General features: G+C 47.1%; 1 protein-coding gene across 4 annotated transcripts in view; it reads right to left on the bottom strand.

Annotated features, from left to right (window-relative positions):
* Positions 1 to 24,631, bottom strand: part of LOC123754693 (uncharacterized) — a 236,908-nt gene that overhangs the window by 149,251 nt on the left and 63,026 nt on the right. For all 4 annotated transcript variants that reach the window (XM_069326276.1, XM_069326275.1, XM_069326274.1 and 1 more), the window contains exons 3-4: positions 17,165 to 17,422; positions 8,347 to 8,442 (exon numbers count right to left, since the gene is read on the bottom strand). In XM_069326276.1, the coding sequence (XP_069182377.1) occupies positions 8,347 to 8,442; positions 17,165 to 17,422 (354 nt within the window). The remainder of the gene's footprint in view (positions 1 to 8,346; positions 8,443 to 17,164; positions 17,423 to 24,631) is intronic.

The raw sequence follows: 24,631 nt of genomic DNA on the forward strand, positions 1-24,631 counted from the left end.
TCACGGCCCATGTGAATTTGTTCAAAGATCAATGAAGATACACCACCCCAGAGCAAAGCCCAATAAAGAAACCTTATCACAAGATCATGTTAGGACACAAAACCAACAATGAACCAATTGTGAGGAAGGGGGATTTCCACAGCTATTTAGTATGGCACATTGAGTTCACACAGTGTACATGCATCCTCGAGTGTAACCACCAAGAATCCCTAATGTCCTGGAATTTATAATAATAGGAGAAGAGCAAGATCAAGCATGTCTAGGGTCTTTTTGAAGGTACAAGAGTGATTATTACACAATGGCCTTTTTTACATCCCCAGTGAGAGATTAGCCAAGAACAGAGAAACATTACTAGTAGAGAAACATGAAAGGTAGTCATCTTGGTAGCTATAAACTCTGGATTTTTGGAAAGTCAACCCACTTTCAGTTAATGAAGATCGGTAATGTTTCAATGATGGCATGCCCTAAGTTACCAGGATGAGCCTATCATCAGATATCATCAGTCATAAGCATGGAAGGCGTTAAAAATGCTTTTCCCCAATTGGCCAACTGTAAGAACACTATCATGTCCACGCCGCAGCCAGGACCACAATTAATACCTGCTTGATGGGGTTCTGGGAGTTATTCTACTTCCACAGTCAGATCCAAGGCCAGGCTTGACTTGTGAGAGCTTGGTCCAACAGGCTGTTACGTGGAGCGACCTGCAGGCCCATAGCCTGGTTGGTCCAGCACCTCTCGAAGAAAAGATCTAGTTTTCTCTTGAAGATATCCACGGTTGTTCCGGCAATATTTATTATACTCACTGGGAGGATGTTGAACAACCGTGGACCTCTGATATTTATACAGTGTTCTCTTATTGTGTTTATAGCACCCCTTCTCTTCACTGGCTCTATTCTGCATTTTCTTCCATATCATACACTCCAATATGTTGTTTTTTACTGTGTTGAATTGGGACCTGGCCCTCCAGTATTTTCCATGTATACATTGATCATCATTCCATTACCAACCTCTGTACAAGGCAGTTGGGTTGCTGATTGTTGTCTATTAGGTCAAATAAGTAGATAATTTATCAATCCACTAAGCTCTAATATCAAGTTATACAAGAAGATACTTTTTACTATATATATTTTGCAAATGCCTGGTATCATAGCCAGGAAATTATAGACATAACTAAGTGATCTAATAACTAACAAACCCCACAAGGTGGGGAGAGAAGAGAACTATTGTCTTAAAGTGTTGCCCACATGATCAAGGTTCAGGGCTCTGCACATTAGGCTTTAGGCGACGTATCTGCCTATCCATGAATCCAACAATCTCCTTATATCCTAGGTATGTATGTACTTTTGCCTAAATAAAATGTTTATGTTTGATCCAAGTCATCATAGAAGCCTAGAAGAGTTTCAGTCACCATTGCACTATTGTAAAGCAGTGCCACATTGTTGTCTGTGTATTTGCTACGATATTAACTGTCAAGGGAACGAGACTTCAGCCACATTTTTTTTTAGTCTGTGTTTCTGCAGAATCATCAACCATGTCTTCCCCGGCAATGAGAGAAGCAACCTTAAGTGTGTATGAAATATCAATGAGAGGTGTTGATCAGCAAGCATGTGTTACCAGCCACCTGTTCATCACCCATCTACCACATATCATCAAGGGAAGGTTGTGTTCAGCTACATGTCGAGCTGAGAAGACTGCTGCATGTGGCTGTACCACAGAGATTGCCACGATTGACTACCCGAGAAGTTGAAAGAGTGTGAACGAGGGGCCCGGCCACTGTAAATACGGTATTCTGTTTTACTGAGATGATCCTTGCTGCGTGAACCACCAATGTTTCTTGTCTACCCAAACATCAGGACAGGTCATGTCAGAGATCAAAGAGAGACTAAAGACAGTTAACATGTAACTACACCTTAGTGGAAGGTTGTGTTTACACTGGTTGGTCACTGTTAGTGACTAAACACACACACAGAAACATTTAGCTAACACTCATTATTGCATAATTGTGCAATGATTATGATTGTGCAATAATCAGTGGTTATATTGATAATTGGTAATTGTGTATGACTATTACTTGACCGAGTGACAAGTTATTGAGATTAATTGCATATATATTGTGAAGACCCGAGTTAATGATTAGTTGTCCCAAAGTGTTAAATGAGGGTGTTCCTATGGGAACTTATCAGTTGGACATCCCGTGTCTTTCTAGTGCAATTAAGCTTTGACTAACACCAATCTCAAGTAAATTCAAGCACCCCATGTATAACTGGAATTTTTGTTTTTAATTATCTAATTTTGCAAACAATTTCAATACGTTTTACACTTGTTAGTCACACACACACACACACTGGCAGTATGACTGCACCCATGTAGAAGTCATGGGTGCAGTGGTACCTGGAGATTTGTATGGCAGTGACCAATGATAAACCCAGAGATTTTGACAGCCTCGTGGAGGAGGGTCAAGAATTGGTACAGAAACACATGGCAAACATTGAATGTCAGTTGCAGGAAATCAAGGGTGATGACACTATTGGAGAAAACAAAAATTTCAACACAGTGAGAGACTACAGTAGTGAGAGGGAGTCGAGCCCTTCACGGTCTCTAGTGGGAGGGTCTCTGACAGGAATATCTTTGTTGACGAGCATTTGGGAGAGGGGTTCCCACTCCCCAGGGATGAGGTCTGCATAGGAAGCAGGTAACCCATTCACAAACAGATTTACCCCTCATGGAGTTAAAATAGTTAAAATCCCAAGCCATGCAAATGGGCCAAGAAGAGAAGAAAAAAGATTCCTTTTGTTAAGACCATGTGGATTGACCAACAGGTTACAGAAAGTAACAAATGGATAGCACTTATGCAGTTGTAAACTGAGAGGAGGAGGAGGAGGAAGAATGTGATTATACTAGACAGAATATGGTAGTCAGGCTATCTTGCAGCTTGCCTAAATTATAAAATTTTGACAAGACAGTCGACTCGATAAATGCTTATATCGGGTCATTCTTAACGCATTGCCGCTGATTCCAATTAGACAGTTAGAGTGGACATGAAGTCTTGCCACATTGCTTAAAGGTATGGCACTCAATATCTATCATGGTCTATGACCACAGCAACACAGTTGCTATGAAGCTCTTTAGACAATTAACTTGTTAATACACAAATTAACACCTGTTGCATAGATTTTACATCATGGCAGACAGTATGCTAGAGAACTTTCATGAGGTGAAATTTAACAAGGGAGAGACCTACACATTGTTATTAGAGCTTGAAATGTAGTCTAGATTGCTACTACAAACTTCAAAAAGACTGAGCATGGCATTATGGAGTTCAACAATCAGATCATTTGACAGCAATTCATGGTTGCATGTGACTTACTTATCCAGATGAGCTGAAAGAAAGTAACAGCTTCTAACTAATCTATGGCAAAGAAACCTGACCAGTGGGCTAGGGAAACACTAAATAATCTGAAAAACAAGTTGTTAAGGGTACTGCAGGAGCCAGGCCAAAGACTTATGTTGAGTAGTCGGGAAAGTTATCAGCGACACAAGCAGAAAAGCTACAACTGCGGCACACCTGCTCATTGAGCAGCTGATTGCACGATTCTTGGACACAGCAAGGCACGACCAAAGCAAAGACTCACAGCTGGTATGAGCTCTTATGAAGATAGAAACACCAACAATGGTGAAAATCCATTACCCTACACACTGGAGGTTACCAACTACCAAAACCTTCCAGAAGTGACACACAATATGGACAATCATTCATATTTGCAAACATTCAAGTTTAAAGCCAAAGTCAAGAAATAAAGTTAAGCTCATAAATGGCCTTCTATTAAGAGTCAAACTCAATATTTGGGGCATTCACAGAAACTCATACAAAAGATTACATGGATGGTGAAATTTGGATTCCAAATTATAATTTATATAAATGTGATACAAAAACTAGGTCAAATGGAGGAGTAGGTCTGTATATTAAAGAGGACCTGGTATGCACAGAACTACTAAACTCAACTAATGAGGGGGTAGAGGTACTTGGAATTAAGGTAGAGAAACTAAACCTAATTATTATTCTAATATATAAACTGCCAGATACAACGGTTGAGGAATTCACAGAGCAGATGCACAAAATAGAGAACATACTTGATAACCTAGCAAACCCAGCTCCAGATATTATCTTCCTTGGAGATTTCAACTTACCGAGTCTAAGATGGAGAATGGCAAACACAAATATCATAGCAGGGAATGACCCGGGAAATAACCAACCACAGGTCAGAGAACTTTTGAGATTCTGTGACAAATTCTCGCTCAATCAACAGATTACAGAACCAACTAGGAACGAAAACACACTAGACTTGTTATTCACAAACAATGATGAACTAATCAGACATATCACAATCTCAGATACTTCATACTCAGACCATAAGCTCATTGAAATGCGAACTAGCATAAATAACGGTAGTAGGTCTAAGAGACCCAACAAGCGAGAAGGAATATTCAATCAATTCAATTTCAACAATAAGAGGATTGACTGGGAAAAAATAAATGTAGACCTTGCAACCATTCAATGGGAGACGGTCTTAAGCGACAAAACTCCCACACAGGGAATAGCTCAACTGACAGCTGAATCTTACAAGGTCTGCTTGAAGCACGTGCCTGTGAGGAGGGGCAGAAAGAGGACCACTCTAGAAAGAAAACGCAGACGACTGTACAGGAGAAGGAAAAAAATAACAGAAATGCTTCGGCAGACACAACTATCACAAGCAAGGAAAATAAGCCTAAGCAGGGAGATCGAAGAAATAGAACAAACGTTGTAGCGATCATATGAGTATGAGGAAATAGAATTGGAACAGAAAGCTATACAAGAGATAAGGAAAAATCCGAAATATTTTTTCACATACGCAAAATCAAAATAAAAAACCTCGACCAGTATTGGACCGTTAATTACAAATGAAGGTACGTACACAGAGGACAACAAAGAGATTAGTGAAATTCTAAGAAGCCAGTATGAGGCTATGTTTAGCACACCAATAAACAACATGAAAGTTGATGACCCAGACAGCTTCTTTATGAATGACATTCAAGCTGCAGATAATATAACAGATATTACCACAAACTCGGAAGACCTTGAAAGAGAAATTGACAATATGCCTATGCACTCAGCTCCTGGGCCCGACTCATGGAATTCAATATTTATAAAGAAATGTAAATACCAGTAGCGAGAGCACTCAGCGTAATATGGAGAAAGAGCCTGGATACAGGGGAGATACCAGCAGCACTTAAATCTGCAGATATAGCTCCGTTGCACAAGGGGGGGAGTAAAGCCTTGGCAAAAAATTATAGGCCAGTTGCACTAACATCACACATAATAAAAGTGTTTGAAAGAGTGATTAGGAATCAAAATTCTAGTTTTATGGAAAACAATGAATTGCATAATCCAGGACAACATGAATTTAGAGCGGGAAGATCCTGTCTGTCACAGTTACTCAACCACTATGACAAAATTACAGAAGCCCTAGAAGAAAAGCAAAATGCAGATGTTGTATACACAGACTTTGCAAAGGCGTTCGACAAATGTGACCATGAAGTGATAGCTCACAAAATGAGGTCAATGGGAATAACTGGAAAAGTAGGACGCTGGATACTCAATTTCCTGTCGAACAGAACACTAAGAGTAACAGTCAATCAGATAAAATCGAGTCCAAGCGATGTTAAAAGCTCTGTACCTCAAGATACAGTCCTTGCACTGCTACTGTTCCATATTCTCATATCCGATATAAACAAAAATACACGTCACAGATTCGTGTCGTCCTTTGCAGATGACACAAAAATCAGCATGAAAATTACCTCTGCTGAAGACATTGAAAAACTACAAGCAGATGTCAACAAAGTTTTCGATTGATCAGCAGAAAATAACATGATGTTTAACAGTGATAAATTTCAGGTACTCAGGAACGGCAAAAATGAGGATCTGAAACATAATACAGGGTACAAAACACAATCGAATCTTCCCATAGTAGAAAAACAGCATGTTAAGGATTTGGGAATAATGATGTCCGACGATCTAACGTTTAGGGAGCATAACCAAGCAAATATCGCGTCAGCCAGAAAAATGATTGGATGGATTACGAGAACTTTCAAATCCAGGGATCCCATCACAATGGTTGTACAGTACTCTTCAAGTCACTTGTGTTGTCCCGTCTCGAGTACTGCTCAGTACTCACTTTCCCCTTCAGAGCAGGAGAGTTTGCTGAAATAGAGGGAATACAGAGAACATATACGGCACGCATAGACGAGATAAAACACCTAAATTATTGGGATCGTCTCAAAGCTCTCCAAATGTACTCTCTAGAAAGGAGACGAGAGAGGTACCAAATAATATACACATGGAAAATACTGAAGGGTCAGGTCCCAAATCTACACAGTAAAATAACAACGTACTGGAGTGAACGATATGGAAGAAAATGCAAGATTGAACCAGTGAAGAGCAGAGGTGCCATAGGCACAATCAGAGAGCACTGTATAAACATCAGAGGTCCGCGGTTGTTCAACGTCCTCCCAGCGACTATGCGACTATAAGAAATATTGCCGGAACAACTGTGGACATCTTCAAGAGAAAACTGGACTGTTTTCTAAGAGAAGTTCTGGATCATCCGGGCTGTGGTGGGTATGTGGCCCTGCGGGCCGCTAAAAGCAACAGCCTGGTGGACCAAACTCTCACAAGTCGAGCCTGGCCTCGGGCCGGGCTTGGGGAGTAGAAGAACTCCCAGAATCCCATCAAGCAGGTATCAAGCAGGTTGTAGAAGGATCAGTAAAAGGGAAGTTAACGTAGGTCTTAAGAGATAGAGGAGCGAACGCTTACATAGTGAAGAAACTTAGTGGAGCCAGGAAATAAGATAGATGATTGTCTCGGTGTTCTGATCAATCATCCTGATTGACGAGCCAAGGTAATATTGAGGCATTCGTGTGAGTTGACATTCCATAAATCAAAGAAACAATTCAGTCAGTTCAGAATAAGCATGTTGTTTATGGATTATTGCTTGGGTATGCTCCAGCAATTGTTGATTTTCAGAGTCAAACATCCCACCACACCAAGTTCAATTCAGAGAATGGTGGCCAGGAATCATGGGAAGCTTGACCCAGAGTGCACAGCTCACACTGCTGATTTGATGCAAACCTGGAAGAATTTTCCTACTGACATCACAGAGTGACAAACCACAGAAAAGGGAAAGAAAGAAGAGTAAAAGCAAAAGAAAGGTCTGTGAGGGAGCAGTAGGAGCGAAGCTGACAGCTGACTCAACCAGTGTTGCCTCAAAGAGCTCACTCGTGGCTACTGTGACCACAAGAGCTGAAATCATTAAACTTTTATGGCTCTATGAAACCTCTGAAATGAAGACATCTAGGGGGGAGGGGGTTAGCCATGAATTCATTGTTGCGCATAGGAGTGACCCATCACTCACCAGGATATGTCAGTAATTTGCAGAGAACAAGGTTTTTCCAACAAGCTGCTAGGAAGTCTAGATATTTAGAGAAGCAGCAGGATAAGCTCATGTAAACATCCTCCTCCAACATCCTCATAGGTGATCGTCCTCTTGGAGGAGGACCACCCACAGAGGTGTCCTACTCAAATAGTTTATCCAGAGTGTGTATCCAGTGCTCTGGTAGTTACTCGAGATTTTTATTAGCTTAAACAATATGTCAGTCCTAATTGATATGATTTGATGACGTAACTTGAAACAATAGTCAAGTAATATAGTCACACCAATTAACTGACAACTGATCACACTGCACAAAGCAGGCAAGCTCAATCCTGAGTGGAGGTTTCTACTTGCTACAATCATAGGAGCTAACTAGAGAAAAAACTTTCAGAAATATCTGGGAAAACTTTGAGAAAGCCAGAGGAATAAGCCTTGCTCAAGATCTGTGCCATAGGAGCAAATCATCATAATCCCTACACCACCACCACCCTGTATATGTAACTGAACCATGCAGAGGCAAGCTCAACGTCTTTATTCCCCTTGCTTGCCACCCACTAGAGAGCAAACTAAGAAGGACCTAGTTGGGCCCCAGGGGCACCACCTCAGACAAAAGTGTTAGCAAGTGACCTAGTTTCCAGACCCATACAGCAGAAATATATGCACTGTGAAATATAATATAAATACTTTATGAAATGTATGCTAGAAATATATGTGCTGTGAACATACAAAGCAGGAAATGCTCTGCATGTTAGTGGCTTTGCAAGAATATACCATTTAATCACCAAAATATGTACTTTCACAACACATTGAACCTTATTGTATATCAATAAATAAAGAGATAAATAGCTTGTGGTGCAAGAACCAAGAGAGGGACACTTACATGTGGCAATATGTATAGGCTGCCACCCAGACTTGGCATCCTTGCAGTGAACATCAACGCCTGCTTGAAGCAGCACCTGTGTGAGTTCCACATTTCCTGAAACGGTGAATAAAATTAGTAATTGTCTTAACATCTGATGCCTCTGTTCACCTAGCAGTAAATAGGTACCCGAGAGTTAGGCAACTGTCGTGAGGTTGCATCCTTTTGAAGGTGACTTGAGGAGGATGGGGGAGGGGGGGGGGGATCTTGGAAAGCCTCACAAGCTTCTTGTCCTTGGCAATGGGAACTATCACTACAGCGCTCTACTTTGGCCACCTACCATTGTACCCAACCTCAGCACATCACTCGCAACTCACTTCACACGACTGTACCATGTTGGTCGGCAAGTGGTGTTTGAGCCACCAGTCCATCATAAGAGTTGCCCTCGCCTGTGTCAGTATTATTCCACTATGAACACAATCAGACTGCCGTGTAACATTCATTGATATGGGAAGCAAAATAATTATTTCATGAGAAGATGAATATTTTATATCAAGTGTTTTATATCAGTGTTAGGAGTACATGAAGTGTTTACCAAGGTGATGCCATGAGACTAAATTTTGGCCCCAAGACTATGTTGTGGGTCCTGACACTGTTGTGGCACCCACATATTTCCAGCACCAGTAATAAGGTTTCTAATGCAGATATGTCCACAATAGATATTGGATGGTTTTATTTTACCAAGAAAATTAGCTTGAGTTTAATCTCCTTTCCATGTAAAATTTCATATGACAATCAATAGGTTTTCATACTACTGGTGTTAATACCAAGGAGGCCTGATCAGAGGCCACGGGGACATCGATCCTCGGAATCATCGACAGGAAATAGCTCAAATTGTAAAAACTTTGTCATCTGAATCCATGCTGTCTGAGGGTTCACTGCACTTAAGCACATATTAACAATTGTGTACTAAACAGAAGTATGACTGCATAGGAAGGAAAAAAATACAGTGCATATGGCCAGAGTTAAAAAGGGTACTTGACAATGGTTAAGATTGTACAAGAGAATGACTGATTACATAACTGCCAGGTAAAATTTAGGATAGGCAACCAGCAAACTAGAAGAGGGGCAGTGCAAAATGCAGGAAAGATTTCATAAGAAAAACAAAGGGAATAAAACAAGATATAAAGACACAAATAAATATTAAAGCTGTACGATGGAATCAAACATGCGTCTCTCAACTCCTCAGGCACACGCAAATTAACTGGATCATGACCGACTAAAACTATCTTAATCGGAAATACTTCTTAACATACATGGAGTTTGGATGGCACCACCCAGTAGTAATTCTGGTCGAGATGCTTTGGGCCCATCATGGTCCAGTTGATAGTGCAGGTGCCTAACCAGTTTAAGGATGTGCATTCCATTCTAAATAGTCATTCAAAGATTCACCACATTCTTGTGATTTCATTGTGATTATATGGAAATGTTTCAAAGACATGTTCTTGGATATTACCTTAAACAATATCCAAGAAAAACAAGACACAAAACTCAATGACATACTAATAGTAAATAGCCAGGCTGAACTCCAAGGTATATTAGCAGGATTAAAGAAAATAGTCAAATGTGGTAAAATGTGCCTGATTCTTTATTGACAGAGGAGTGCTAGAGTCTTTAAATAGCAGACGACCAGTTTACCACAATATTGTGATAAAGTGTAGAGAAAATGTTAAGAAATTAGAAAAAACCAGTGTTGAATGTAATGAAACGCCATTTTCTGGGTGAGACCCGGAGGCTCCCCGGAGCTATACCGGGCTGATGTGTATTTATTAGACCATGGCAACAGTCAATCGAAGGAGTTCTAGGCCTACCGGGGCCCAGAGCCAGACCCTGGCCCCCTCAAGAGAGGCACGAGGAGCAATGGCCTAAAGACATCCCTGTGTAATTGGAAACAGTCTTTGTCTGCCATCTACCAGGTCAGGCACACAGAAAAGTAGGAATTCCAAAAACTACTGCTGATCAAATAATTTGCAAACCGAAAGCCGACCTAGAAACAGAACTCCCTATCAAAACCAAGGAAACAAGTACAGTGGCACCTCGGAATACGAGTGTCCCTGAATGTGAGTTTTTCGGAATACGAGCAGGATTTGCTCGGAAAATGTGCCTCGGAGGGCAAGGGTTACCTCGGAACACGAGTTTGTTGATACGTGTACAGGCCGACTAGCACATAGTGGCAGGCGATCGCTCCTCAGTTTACCAGTGTCTCGCGCTCAGTGACTATCCCACCTGAATTCTTCACAAGGATTTACAGTTTTTTGTCAGTTTTTTGGCCATTTGAACATAAAAGTTGTCATTATATATCTCGCCATGGGTCTCAAGAAAGCCATTGATAAGGTTCAACCTAAGAAAATAGCTGTGAGTAGAGGCAGTAGAGGATGTCCCTTCTTGATTAACAAAATGTGTAAAGTATGGGAAGAACTGCAAAGTTTTGTTGAAAAAACTCGCCCAGATAAAGCTGTAGCAGGCCGTTGCATTGACCTTTTAAATGACAATGTGATGTCCTACTACAGACAAGTGTTAAAATGTAGGGAAAAACAAGTGTCTTTAGATAGATTCTTAGTAAAACAAGCAAGTCCTAGTGGTATGCAGGCAAAATGTGCCAGAGTGTGCATACCAGTGAAGTCCTCACTGCCTGATGTTATAATGGAAGGAGACTCCTCTTCCAAACAGTAACACCTCTCCTCCTCCCTCCTCACATCTTCCATACACCAACAGCAGTCCTCAGCAAGGGTAAGTAATAACTTGAACATAGTTTTGTAGGTTTATTTAGATGAGTTAGGTATAAAAATTTAGTTTGATGTGGGGTTTTTGGGGTAGTCAGGAACAGATTAATTCATTTCCCAATATTTCTTATGGGGGAATTAGCTTCAGAATACGAGTTTTCGGAATACGAGCCGTCTCCAAGAATGGATTAAACTCTTAAACCGAGGTACCCCTGTATGAAGGCACCACAAACGCAGCGCATCCATCTGCGCAACCCCCCGCCCTCCCCGGGATGGGGAAGGGGGGGTCCCAGACATCCACGCTGGCAACTCTCCTCGGTTCAGAGCCCGAGTATCAAACACGCAAAAAAACGCCGACCAAAGGGAGGGAGGGATGCCGGGGAGCCTCCGGGTCTCACCCAGAAAATGGCGTTTCATTACATTCAACGCTGGTTTTCTGTGGAAAGCCCATTCGGCTTTCAGGAGCTACCTAATCAAAGATAAAGAAAAAGAAGGACTTACCCGGGAGGCGGTCGTCACTCGCTCCCCCCAACTCGAAGTCGAGACAAATGGCTCCAAGATGCGACCCAAAGCTACACATGCCCGAGAAGGCCCAGGAACATTAACGAGAAACCGTGCAGCCAGGAACCTGTTCGACCTCTAAAAGCCCCATGCCCGAATGTCAGCCCAGGACATAATTCCCAAAAACAGAAGCCAAAGCCGCAAACTTACGAACGTCGTGGACACAGGGATAGACCATAGGCTGGCTGGACCGAATAATTCTGTGGACAACCTGGGAGAACCACGGCTTGGAACAGGGAAGAAGGGAAACTGAATCCACCCAAAGCGTGTCCCCTGCCACGGAGGCCGTGGCACGCAAATACCGGCAAAGACCCACAACTGGACATAAAACATGATGCACCTCCAGCCGAACCAACCATGCATCAACAACCCAAGGACCCCTTCGGAAAGCAGCAGACTGATTCTTCACCAGAAGAGAAGAAGGCTGCAAACGAACGAAATGACCACCAGGACTGAAAGAGCAGAAACTCCTGCACCGGAGGAGAGCATGAAGCTCCTCGACCCAACCCCCAGAGGCCATATGCCAACAAGAAAAAGAGCTATAGAAAAACAGTCATGAACCGAGGGGGCCACCACAAACTGAGGAGAAGAGAGAAAAGAGAGCACCCAGTCCAACGACCAGGACGGCTCAGGCGGCACATGAGCAGGCCGGAGGTGAAACAACACCCGAGAAATCTTGCGAACGGAGCAGAAGTGACATCTACCCCAAAAGCGTCGCACAAAACAAGGCGACAGTATTTGGCACAAGATGACTGTCCTGAAACAACTAAGAGAAAGGACAAAACAACCCGATCAGAAATTGAAGATAACCTACAAAGAGACAAAAATTGCCGAAAGGACCGGCAGGAAATTTCATACTGCCGTCTAGACGAAACTCACAGATGGGACACCACCAACTAAGCCACCTGGTCACCATACAAGTGGTGATACACTCGCATCAAAAAAGACCAGACGCGAAGAGTGGAGAAGATCGAACCAGCCACGTATCAGACCGGACCGATCTGCTGAAAGAGGCGGAGCCACAGAAGACCCTCGGGTTCGGACATCGAGCAAGAAGCGCCTGAAACCAAGGCTGGCCCGGCCTTGGTTTCCTGTTGGAAATAGTCCTGTTGGCCTCCAAGGAGCCAACAGGACTACTCTCCCTTGGTAAGTTTGCAACCGAGCCAGGATTCCGAGCAACAACCAGACCAGAGGGAAGAGGTACACGTAATTCCACCTCAATCAGACCAGCCGAAAGACATCGACCCTGACAGCCTCGCAGTCTGGGAAGGGCGCCACAAACTGGAAGACGCCTCGACCACGCCAATACGAATAGGTCCACCTCTGGGTGCCCATACGTCTGGCAGAGCCAACTGAACGAGTCGGCGTCGACTGTCCATTCCGTGGAAAGGGGAATGAACCAAGAAGGGCCGTCCGCCAGGACATTTGACACCCCCTGAACATGAACTGCCAGGAGAGCCAAACCCCCTAGAACTTAGCAGACGAGTCACCCGAAGCGACCAGCCCTAAAGAACCAAGGACCTCATCGAACCCCCACGGTTCAGGCAATGAACCACCAGGGAGCAATCCGAATGGAGCCAAATCGTTGCTCCTCGAGCGACCCAAATCCTCTGAAGCGAATGCCACAGCGCCGCAAACTCCTGCACCGTGCTGTGAGCTTGACGGAAGGACGAACCCCATCGACCCACCCTGGCTGGCCTGGTGAGCACTTGTCACAAAACCCCAGCCGAGAGACGAGGCATCCGTGAACACATGAGTGAGGGCTCAGGGAGGTGCCACGACACAGAACACCAAAAAACCTACAGAGGAACCCGGTGATGCAGCAGTCAACACAAGGCTCCCGGGATCCGAACCCATCGATCGTGAGAGTGGCGGAAGGGACAACCCTGAAGAAACCATAACATCTGACGAAGCCAGATCCGACCCGATGGGTAGACCAGCAGGGCGAAGTTCAGGCTCCCGCACAGCTGCTCAAACAACCGACGTGTGACCCGGGTGCCCTCCAAAAACAGCCGGGGGCGCGACCGCAGCTACAATAGCATCGCAGGAGGGAGTGACAAGGAAGCGGTCCGAGAGTCCCACACCAGACTCAGCCAAGTCTGAATCTGAGAGGGAACCAAAAGGGACTTCCTCCAGTGCACCATGAACTGAACCCGCCGAGCTGGGAAAAAACCATATCCCTGGCGAGCAGACACGTGGACTGGCTGGGAGCCCACACCAGCCAGTCTTCGAGGTAAGCCAGAACCCAAACCCCTAACAGAAGCAAACAGGTCACCACGACCCGGTAAGGCGTGTGAAAACTCGAGGTGCCAGATTCAAGCCGCATGGAAGGCAACGAAAGCGGTAAGCTTGTCGCCCCAAGACAAAACACGAGCCAGTCACTGATGAATCGGGACGTGAACAATAAAATTATAAAAAACCAATACGCTTCCCAGAGGTACAGAGACACCATCCAGGCACCCGGTGCCAAAAGCAGCCGGACCCGAGACAGAGTGGTCATCCGAAAGGAGGGGCAAAAGACCCGGGGATTCAGACTAGACAAGTCCAGTATGAATCACAGATCCACACAGTTCCGTTCCAGAACTGAAAACAGACAGGAAACCCACCTGAGGGACGTTGTCATTTTGACCATAGCCAAGCGAACCTACTCCCTGATGACCTGACAGCACAGGAGAAGAGGCCTGCCCTGCCAACCCCGATCCCCCCCGAAGGAGGAAGAGCAACCCAAGCCACCGCAGGCCGGAGAAAATGACCCAAAATGCCCACGAATCGTGGGACCAGGCTAGAAAGGGCCGACGTCTCCTACGAGAGCCCAACCAACTGTAAGAGCGATCACTGCGCCAACCAGACGTTAACAGCTCCAGAGGTGGTGCCGCCCCAAATCTGGCACCACTGGCTTACGACGACCGAAGGAACCCTGAGACCTTGCACAACCCTTCCGGGCAGGACCTCCATCCCCCCCCCTCCCCGCGCAGAGAACCTACAAGTCCGACAAAGGCCGTCAACTAGACGAAGCCGCCTGCAGAAAAAGCACCACCACAGACTCTGCAAACAGGAACAGACAAAAAGGTGATGAAAATCTAAGCCAGGGCCCCAAGACGATCCCAAAATCTGGACAAGTACCGCCTGTCAGCACGCGAGGCGAGAAGCAAAGAACAGACACCGCCTCCCTCAGAAATGGCACATACAACTTCACCAAGGCAGCCGCCGCCCGAGTTGCCGAAGCAAGCACACCGGACGCTGGCCTGGAACCCAGCTCCTCCACACCCAGCACGAGACAGTCTGAAGACAGCTTCAGCAGGGAAAAGAAGCGCAAGACCGAAGCCAAGTGCCCACGGGCACACAAATCCTGCGGGGTTTGCAGGAAAGGCAACCAACCTCGCATGTTGCTGCAACTTAAACCTTGCATGTAACACTAAAGCTGCCTGCACCCAAATATCAGTCTCAGTGGACTGGGTGAATGGAGTACAAGCAAATAACACCACGCACAGGACTCCGGGGTCATAGGTGTCACTGACCTCAACAGGCAGCAAGGTGGAGGCAGACGGTAAGTGTCACCCCAAAACAGGGGACAGAGCAACCTTCAAACTCGCACAAGGCGAGGTGGGACTCAGAGGTCTCCTACATTGGACCACTGAGCCCCAATGGGGGTTTCCAGGGCCCTTAGGCTAACTGAGAAGGGAAGCCCAGGCGAGGTACTGCTAACTGGTTATCCCAGAAATACCAAGCAAACAATCTAAAAGCTGAACCCCTGCGACGTGTGAAAGCACGGGGACCTAGTGGAGGACCACCAAAATCCTACTAGTGGTCCTACCGCCACACCTGGCAGACCCCCGCCAGGCAAAACAAACCTAAAACAAAAGAAAAACCCTGCAAAAGCACAACGTCGCCAGGAGAACAGAACCAGTCGCTATGCGTATATCAGACAGCTGCACAGTACCTCGCGCCCCAGCCAGCGACGAAACTACCTCCTACCCAAGGGAAAACAGGAGTACGAACCACCCCAGCTGAACCCCCAAGGGTGGGCAATCACCGAGCAACGACAGAACCATCGGAGGTAGCAGCTCCTGAACAGCTCATGGAACATAACCCTGAGGCTGCAAAGGCAGTACTTAAAGGGCACTTAGGGAAGGCGGCCCTAGGTGCATGCAGCCCCAGTACTCGTGTTACGTCTGGCTCACACACCACCAAAACAGAGCAATAACACTGCACTGCAGCACCGCGCAAAGAGTGGAGCCAGAGCGATCGACCGTCACCAACACAACAGCCTCTTGAACTGAGGAGAGCTGCCGGCATGGAGGTCTGGGAACCCCCGTCCCCCTCCCGGGGAGGGGGGGAGTTGCACAGACGGATGTGCGCCGGTTGTGGTGACGTCATACTTGTTTCCTTGGTTTTGATTGGGGAGTTCTGTTGCTAGTTTGGCTTTTGGTTTACAAATTATTTGATCAGCAGTAGTTTGTTCTTTTCCTACCTTTCTGGGTGCCTGACCTGGTAGATGGCAGACAAAGACTGCTTCCAATTACTGTACACGTCAATTTAGCAATGGCCAATTTAGGCCATTGGTCCTCATGCCTCTCTGCCAGGTTCTGGCTCTGGTCCCTGGTAGGCCTAGAATTCCTTCGATTGGCTGTTGCCACTGTCTAATATATACACATCAGCCCGGTATAGCTCCGGGGAGCCGAAGGGGCTCTCCACAGAAAACTGGGTATAAAGTAAGATTCATGTGGATCCCTTCATATGTGGGAATACTGTTGAATGAGGTAGTTGATGAGATAGCAAAGAGAGCCATGGTATAACCAGATAACTTTGAAACAAACAAAAAGAAGAATCAAGATGATCCAAGAGGATGAAGAAAAGGTAAAGAGAATGACAATGGTGGACAGTAGTAACACACTTAAGAATTATTCAATAATAAATACAAATTCGTCCTTCACCTATGGTAGAGGAAAGTCTACTCGGAAGGATTCAATTTACATGAGATTAAGATTAATTAAGGTACAAATATATCCGGCAATACGGTGTTGATACCAGTGAAAAAGATAAGGAGTGTAAATTATGTAATACTTGGAACATTGTGTGTTCGTGTCAACTTATTGATAACTATAGAAATAAAGAAATAAGTAGTGTATCTCATCAAATTGTTTGGATGTGTGATAATGGTATGATTGACAGAATACTTAGCAGCTACAAGAATTTTGCCCCAAGAGTCTAACACTTATATGCTGTGCTTGCTATATTAACCTGCAATGTTAACTGGGATTCTTGTATTGTGATTTGTGTATTTATACTCGCTGAATTTGTGTGCCCCTTGAGGGACTTGAAGTAGAGGGGGAGAGGGTTAGAGATAGCCTAAGCTACTCTATCCCTTTGAGATGTATTTTTTCTTGTCCCAATAAACATACTTGACTTTATTAGTAAATAGCCATGTTAAAATATACAGCATCTTTGACAATACTTCATGAATTGTACATCAAAATAAATATGCAGACTCTCACCAGTGCGGCAAGCAACCAACAAAGCATGCTGGGATTTCTTAGAAGTTGGATCAAAGGTCTGACGAGCCACATATTCTTTGATGGTGTTGACATCCCCTTGGAGCGCGGCCCTTGTAAAAGGGTGACCAGAGTCAGGGTCATCTGGCCATAGTGTTGTAAGACTGTCTGGGTCATCCACAGCTAAATCTTCAGGTACTGTACTAGGTTCTTGAGACTGCTTGAACCATCCTGTAATGGAGGCGCTCGCATGGTTGCTGTCTGAAAATGTAACCATAATTGACATTAGGGAACATTAGAACCTTCTTAAGTTTCCTAATTAGTCTAATATTAGCTTTTCCCATGCAACTGAAGTGTACATATGGAGAGAAGGCATTCTAAATATTAACTTGTATGAGTGTACAATATTTTAAATGGTATCGCAAACTACTACATTTTCCTGTGTATAAGACGTATCTATTTAACAGGAATATTTTGTGAATTTTGTATGTATCCTCATACAGTACATTTATTAAATGTGATGTTCAAATGTTTTAGTTGGGAAAAGTGTGTGATTTTATGTACGTAAATACAATAAATACTCGGTTAGTGTTGGACCAAAAACGTGTGCCCTATTCAGTGACAAACATGTTAATATACACTTTTATATTATACCTATATTTAAAATTTCCCTCCCTTAATTATTTATTTTCCCTCGGTCTGCTTAAACAACTTAATTGTCAATTTAATTATATATTGCTCTATCTGTCAACCTATCAATCCTACCTTTTTTCATCTAGTACCCAAGACATGTCATCAATGGTGTTCTGATCAATTATTGCACCTAATCATCACTGTCTTGAGTACAGTACAGTACCTGCAGTCAACTTGTATCCATTCAAAATTAAAACATCCAATCAGTTTTTTCAACCCCATGTATTTTTTAATTAAACTTATCTTAAATTAATATTGACAAAAATGAAGGGCAAAAGCTGTCAACAAAAGTTATTGAAAGAAACGGTAGTAGAGGAAAGTCTTCATTACCAACAGTGTTTCACTCGTTTGTAATAGCTCGTCATTGATTGGTCACTGTCTCTACTTTAATTAAGCTTCACACTATTGCATATCGCAATCTGTGATTTCCTCCTGTGCACAAATCGCTTCGTGCGATTTTATCCCACTAGATCTGTTAACTATGTTTTTGCCATGTGCATCATGATTTAGTATTTTTAAATAGCTGAGAAGTCAAAAAGTTAATATATCACATATTCAAAAAAGAATCTCAATACAGAATTTAGTTCAACCATCAGTAAGCAAACACAATGTAAGTAGCACACTGCTATATTACAGAAAGGCGCTATTGGACAAGTGTTTGCACAGTTAAAGAATACATGGTTCAAGTGAGCAAAGCATGCATGATATCTTCAACACTACCTGTACTAGCTATCTTACAAACATCCACAATGAAAGAGCATAGACCATGCAGAAATTTCTGAATACCATTCAAAACAATGATTAGCTTTAATTGGGAGCAAAAGCACTACTATTAAAGTAAAGAATAAGCCGTCCTTACCACTGATGCCTCTTAATTCTCCCAAGATTCCCACCCACTCATGCCTCTCGTCTCTCGCAAGATTCCCACCCACTTATGCCTCTTGTCTCTCCCAAGATTCCCACCCACTTATGCCTCTCGTCTCTCGCAAGATTCCCACCTAATCGTGTCTCTCATCTTTTGCAAGATTCCTATTGCAGCATAACTGTTGACTGCATTTGTTCAGTTATCCATTCTTTTCATGCACAGAAAACCAGCATTGAATGTAATGAAACATCATTTTCTGGGTGAGCCCCGGAGGCTTCTTGAAGCTATCCAAATTGATATGTGCAATATTAGTTTGGGGTCATCAGTTACAGGAGTTCTTATGCCTACAGGGAACCATGAGCCAGAACCTGGTCCCTTCAGAGAGGCGCAGGAAGCAATGGCCTATGAGCACTTTAACACTTTTGCTCGTTGATGATTCAGTATGGCATCAAAAATTTTATAGACGAATGTGCGGAATTGACGCAGAATGGCATCATAAATTTAAAAATTTGGCCTGCTTTCGGCTTGGCTGTGGGTTTTGGACATTATATGCATATACTCCTGTAGGGAATTTCTTTGTGAACATATTGACACCAAAATGAAAGACCTACAATGAGAATAGAGGTGACAAAGTTGAAAAGAGCATACATATTTTATTGCTCATGAGCGCTCACGGGTAATGCGATATCACTTTCTCTGTTTGCTGTGTGTGGTACGCTGCGCTTTTGAACTTTAAATGCATATACAGTGCTTCCTCAGTCTAATGAACCAAGCTCAATCGAATTCCCGGAAGAGCCGAACAAATTGAATTCGGTACCAAATGTTCAGTGGAACATACAAATGTTCGATTATGTGAAGAATGTTCGTCCCAGCGATCACCGAGACCGAGCTGTCATAACGGATGACAGCTACTGTCATCAACTATAATTCACCAAAGTGTAAACAGTTGTACAGAATTATATTTTGCTTTCCCGGTGGTGAGGGAGGCAGTGGTGGTGGTGGTGGTGGTGGTGGTGGTGAGGGAGGCAGTGGTGGTGGTGGTGGTGGTGAGGGAGGCAGTGGTGGTGGTGGTGGTGGTGAGGGAAGCAGTGGTGGTGGTGGTGGTGGTGAGGGAGGCAGTGGTGGTGGTGGTGGTGGTGAGGGAAGCAGTGGTGGTGGTGGTGGTGGTGAGGGAGGCAGTGGTAGTGGTGGTGGTGGTGGTGGTGGTGAGGGAGGCAGTGGTGGTGGTGGTGAGGGAGGCAGTGGTGGTGGTGGTGAGGGAGGCAGTGGTGGTGGTGGTGAGGGAGGCAGTGGTGGTGAGGGAGGCAGTGGTGGTGGTGGTGAGGGAGGCAGTGGTGGTGGTGGTGAGGGAGGCAGTGGTGGTGGTGGTGAGGGAGGCAGTGGTGGTGGTGGTGAGGGAGGCAGTGGTGGTGGTGGTGAGGGAGGCAGTGGTGGTGGTGGTGAGGGAGGCAGTGGTGGTGGTGGTGAGGGAGGCAGTGGTGGTGGTGGTGAGGGAGGCAGTGGTGGTGGTGGTGAGGGAGGCAGTGGTGGTGGTGGTGAGGGAGGCAGTGGTGGTGGTGGTGAGGGAGGCAGTGGTGGTGGTGGTGAGGGAGGCAGTGGTGGTGGTGGTGAGGGAGGCAGTGGTGGTGGTGGTGAGGGAGGCAGTGGTGGTGGTGGTGAGGGAGGCAGTGGTGGTGGTGGTGAGGGAGGCAGTGGTGGTGGTGGTGAGGGAGGCAGTGGTGGTGGTGGTGAGGGAGGCAGTGGTGGTGGTGGTGAGGGAGGCAGTGGTGGTGGTGGTGAGGGAGGCAGTGGTGGTGGTGGTGAGGGAGGCAGTGGTGGTGGTGGTGAGGAAGGCAGTGGTGGTGGTGGTGAGGGAGGCAGTGGTGGTGAGGGAGGCAGTGGTGGTGGTGGTGAGGGAGGCAGTGGTGGTGGTGGTGAGGGAGGCAGTGGTGGTGGTGGTGAGGGAGGCAGTGGTGGTGGTGGTGAGGGAGGCAGTGGTGGTGGTGGTGAGGGAGGCAGTGGTGGTGGTGGTGGTGGTGAGGGAGGCAGTGGTGGTGGTGGTGGTGGTGAGGGAGGCAGTGGTGGTGGTGGTGGTGGTGAGGGAGGCAGTGGTGGTGGTGGTGAGGGAGGCAGTGGTGGTGGTGGTGAGGGAGGCAGTGGTGGTGGTGGTGAGGGAGGCAGTGGTGGTGGTGGTGGTGGTGAGGGAGGCAGTGGTGGTGGTGGTGAGGGAGGCAGTGGTGGTGGTGAGGGAGGCAGTGGTGGTGGTGAGGGAGGCAGTGGTGGTGGTGAGGGAGGCAGTGGTGGTGGTGAGGGAGGCAGTGGTGGTGGTGAGGGAGGCAGTGGTGGTGGTGAGGGAGGCAGTGGTGGTGGTGAGGGAGGCAGTGGTGGTGGTGAGGGAGGCAGTGGTGGTGGTGAGGGAGGCAGTGGTGGTGGTGAGGGAGGCAGTGGTGGTGGTGAGGGAGGCAGTGGTGGTGGTGAGGGAGGCAGTGGTGGTGGTGAGGGAGGCAGTGGTGGTGGTGAGGGAGGCAGTGGTGGTGGTGAGGGAGGCAGTGGTGGTGGTGAGGGAGGCAGTGGTGGTGGTGAGGGAGGCAGTGGTGGTGGTGAGGGAGGCAGTGGTGGTGGTGAGGGAGGCAGTGGTGGTGGTGAGGGAGGCAGTGGTGGTGGTGAGGGAGGCAGTGGTGGTGGTGAGGGAGGCAGTGGTGGTGGTGAGGGAGGCAGTGGTGGTGGTGAGGGAGGCAGTGGTGGTGGTGAGGGAGGCAGTGGTGGTGGTGAGGGAGGCAGTGGTGGTGGTGGTGGTGAGGCAGTGGTGGTGGTGGTGGTGAGGCAGTGGTGGTGGTGGTGGTGAGGCGGTGGTGGTGGTGAGGCAGTGGTGGTGGTGGTGGTGAGGCAGTGGTGGTGGTGGTGGTGGTGAGGCAGTGGTGGTGGTGGTGGTGGTGAGGCAGTGGTGGTGGTGGTGAGGCAGTGGTGGTGGTGGTGGTGAGGGAGGCAGTGGTGGTGGTGAGGGAGGCAATGGTGGTGGTGGTGGTGGTGATGAGGGAAGCAGTGGTGGTGGTGGTGGTGAGGGAGAGAGTGGTGGTGGTGGTGGTGGTGAGGGAGGCGGTGGTGGTGGTGGTGAGGGAGGCGGTGGTGGTGGTGGTGAGGGAGGCGGTGGTGGTGGTGAGGGGGGCGGTGGTGGTGGTGAGGGGGGCGGTGGTGGTGGTGAGGGGGGCGGTGGTGGTGGTGAGGGGGGCGGTGGTGGTGGTAAGGGGGGGCGGTGGTGGTGGTGAGGGGGGGCGGTGGTGGTGGTGAGGGGGGTGGTGGTGGTGAGGGGGGGCGGTGGTGGTGGCGAGGGAGGCGGTGGTGGTGAGCGAGAGGGGTCGTGGTGATGTAGGGTGGTCACGTTAGTAAGAGTGGTGGAGGGGAGGCCTGTTGCTGACCACGCATGGTTGCAAACCTCTCATCCATTCTGTATTAAAAATTTAAATCTTAGCTGTAAAATATTTATGCCAAAATGTTAATTTTTGTGTATTAATATACATTATTAATCATAAACATGTTTTATTGATTCCTGTAGAAAACAATAGCTGACTTGGCATTGTGTATTCACCTAGTTGTGTCTGCGGGGGTTGAGCTTCGCTCTTTCAGCCCCCCCTCTCAACTGTCAATCAACTGTTTACTAACTACTTTTTTTCCTTCCCCCCCCCACACACACACCCCCCAGGAAGCAGCCCGAGACCGCTGACTGATCCCAAGGTACCTATTTATTGCTAGGTAACAGGGGCATTCAAGGTGAAAGAAACTTTGCCCATTTGTTTCTGCCTGGTGCGGGAATCAAACCCGCACCACAGAATTCCGAGTACTGCGTGCTATCCACCAGGCTACCAGGCCACATGTAGTGCAATTACAGGATGAGAGCTATGCTCGTGGTGTCCCGTCTTCCCAGTACTCTTTGTCATATAAAGCTTTGAAACTACTGACGGTCTTGGCCTCCACCACCTTCTCACCTAACTTGTTCCAACCGCCTACCACTCTGTTTGCTAAAGTGAATTTTCTTATATTTCTTTGGCATCTGTGTTTAGCTAGTTTAAATCTATGACCTCTTGTTCTTAAAGTTCCGGGTCTCAGGAAATCTTCCCTATCGATTTTTTCAATTCCTGTTACTATTTTGTATGTAGTGATCATGTCTGCTTGATACCTGCTTGATGGGGTTCTGGGAGTTCTTCTACTCCCCAAGCCCGGCCCGAGGCCAGGCTCGACTTGTGGGAGTTTGGTCCACTAGGCTGTTGCTTGGAGCGGCCCGCAGGGACACATACCTACCACAGCCCGGCTGATCCGGAACTTCTCTTAGAAAACAGTCCAGTTTTCTCTTGAAGATGTCCACGGTTGTTCCGGCAATATTTCTTATAGTCGCTGGGAGGACGTTGAACAACCGCGGACCTCTGGTGTTTATACAGTGCTCTCTGATTGTGCCTATGGCACCTCTGCTCTTCACTGGTTCAATCTTGCATTTTCTTCCATATCGTTCACTCCAGTACGTTGTTATTTTACTGTGTAGATTTGGGACCTGGCCCTCCAGTATTTTCCATGTGTATATTATTTGGTATCTCTCTCGTCTCCTTTCTAGAGAGTACATTTGGAGAACTTTGAGACGATCCCAATAATTTAGGTGTTTTATCTCGTCTATGTGTGCCGTATATGTTCTCTGTATTCCCTCTATTTCAGCAATCTCTCCTGCTCTGAAGGGGGAAGTGAGTACTGAGCAGTACTCGAGACGGGACAACACAAGTGACTAAGAGTACAACCATTGTGATGGGATCCCTGGATTTATCACCTCTTTTTCTTCAGTCTTCTAGTTTTGGCATATTTAATGCCTCTAACCTCTCCTCATAGCTCTTGCCCTTCAGTTCTGGGAGCCACTTAGTAGCATGTCTTTGCACCTTTTCCAGTTTGTTGATGTGCTTCTTAAGATATGGGCACCACACAATGGGGGTGGGGGGTGTGGAGGGATGGTGTGGTGGGTGGTGTGGGGGGATGGGGGGGATGGTGTGGGAGGGATGGTGTGGGGGGGATGGTGTGGGGAGGTGTGGGGGGGGATGGTGTGGTGGGTGGTGTGGGGGGATGGGGGGGGATGGTGTGGGGGGGATGGTGTGGTGGGTGGTGTGGTGGGTGGTGTGGTGGGTGGTGTGGGGGGGGATGGTGTGGGGGGATGGTGTGGGGGGATGGTGTGGGGGGGATGGTGTGGGGGGGATTGTGTGGGGGGGATGGTGTGGGGGGATGGTGTGGGGGGATGGTGTGGGGGGATGGTGTGGGGGGATGGTGTGGTGGGTGGTGTGGGGGGGGTGTGGGTGGTGTGGGGGGATGGTGTGGGGGGGAAGGTGTGGGGGGGAAGGTGTGGGGGGGGGAAGGTGTGGGGGGGGGAAGGTGTGGGGGGGGAAGGTGTGGGGGGGATGGTGTGGGGGGGATGGTGTAGTGGGTGGTGTGGGGGGATGGTGTGGGTGGTGTGGGAGGATGCTGTGGGTGGTGTGGGAGGATGGTGTGGGTGGTGTGGATGGTGTGGTGGGTAGTGTGGGGGATGGTGTGGATGGTGTGGATATTGTGGGGGGATGGTGTGGACGGTTGGGGGGATGGTGTGGATGGTGTGGGTAGTGTGGGGGAAGGTGTGGGGGGATGGTGGGGGATGGTGGGGGGAATGGTGTGGGGGATAGTGGGGGGAATGGTGTGGGGGATGGTGGGGGGAATGGTGTGGGGGATGGTGGGGGGGAATGGTGTGGGTGGTGGGGGGAATGGTGTGGGTGGTGGGGGGGATGGTGTGGGTGGTGGGGGGAATGGTGTGGGTGGTGTGGGGGGTGGTGTGGGTGGTGGGGGGGATGGTGTGGGGGATGGTGTGGGGGATGGTGTGGGGGATGGTGGGGGGAATGGTGTGGGTGGTGGGGGGAATGGTGTGGGTGATGGGG

This window comes from Procambarus clarkii, chromosome 18 (assembly GCF_040958095.1).
Source record: "Procambarus clarkii isolate CNS0578487 chromosome 18, FALCON_Pclarkii_2.0, whole genome shotgun sequence".
Taxonomy (NCBI): Eukaryota; Metazoa; Arthropoda; class Malacostraca; order Decapoda; family Cambaridae; genus Procambarus; species Procambarus clarkii.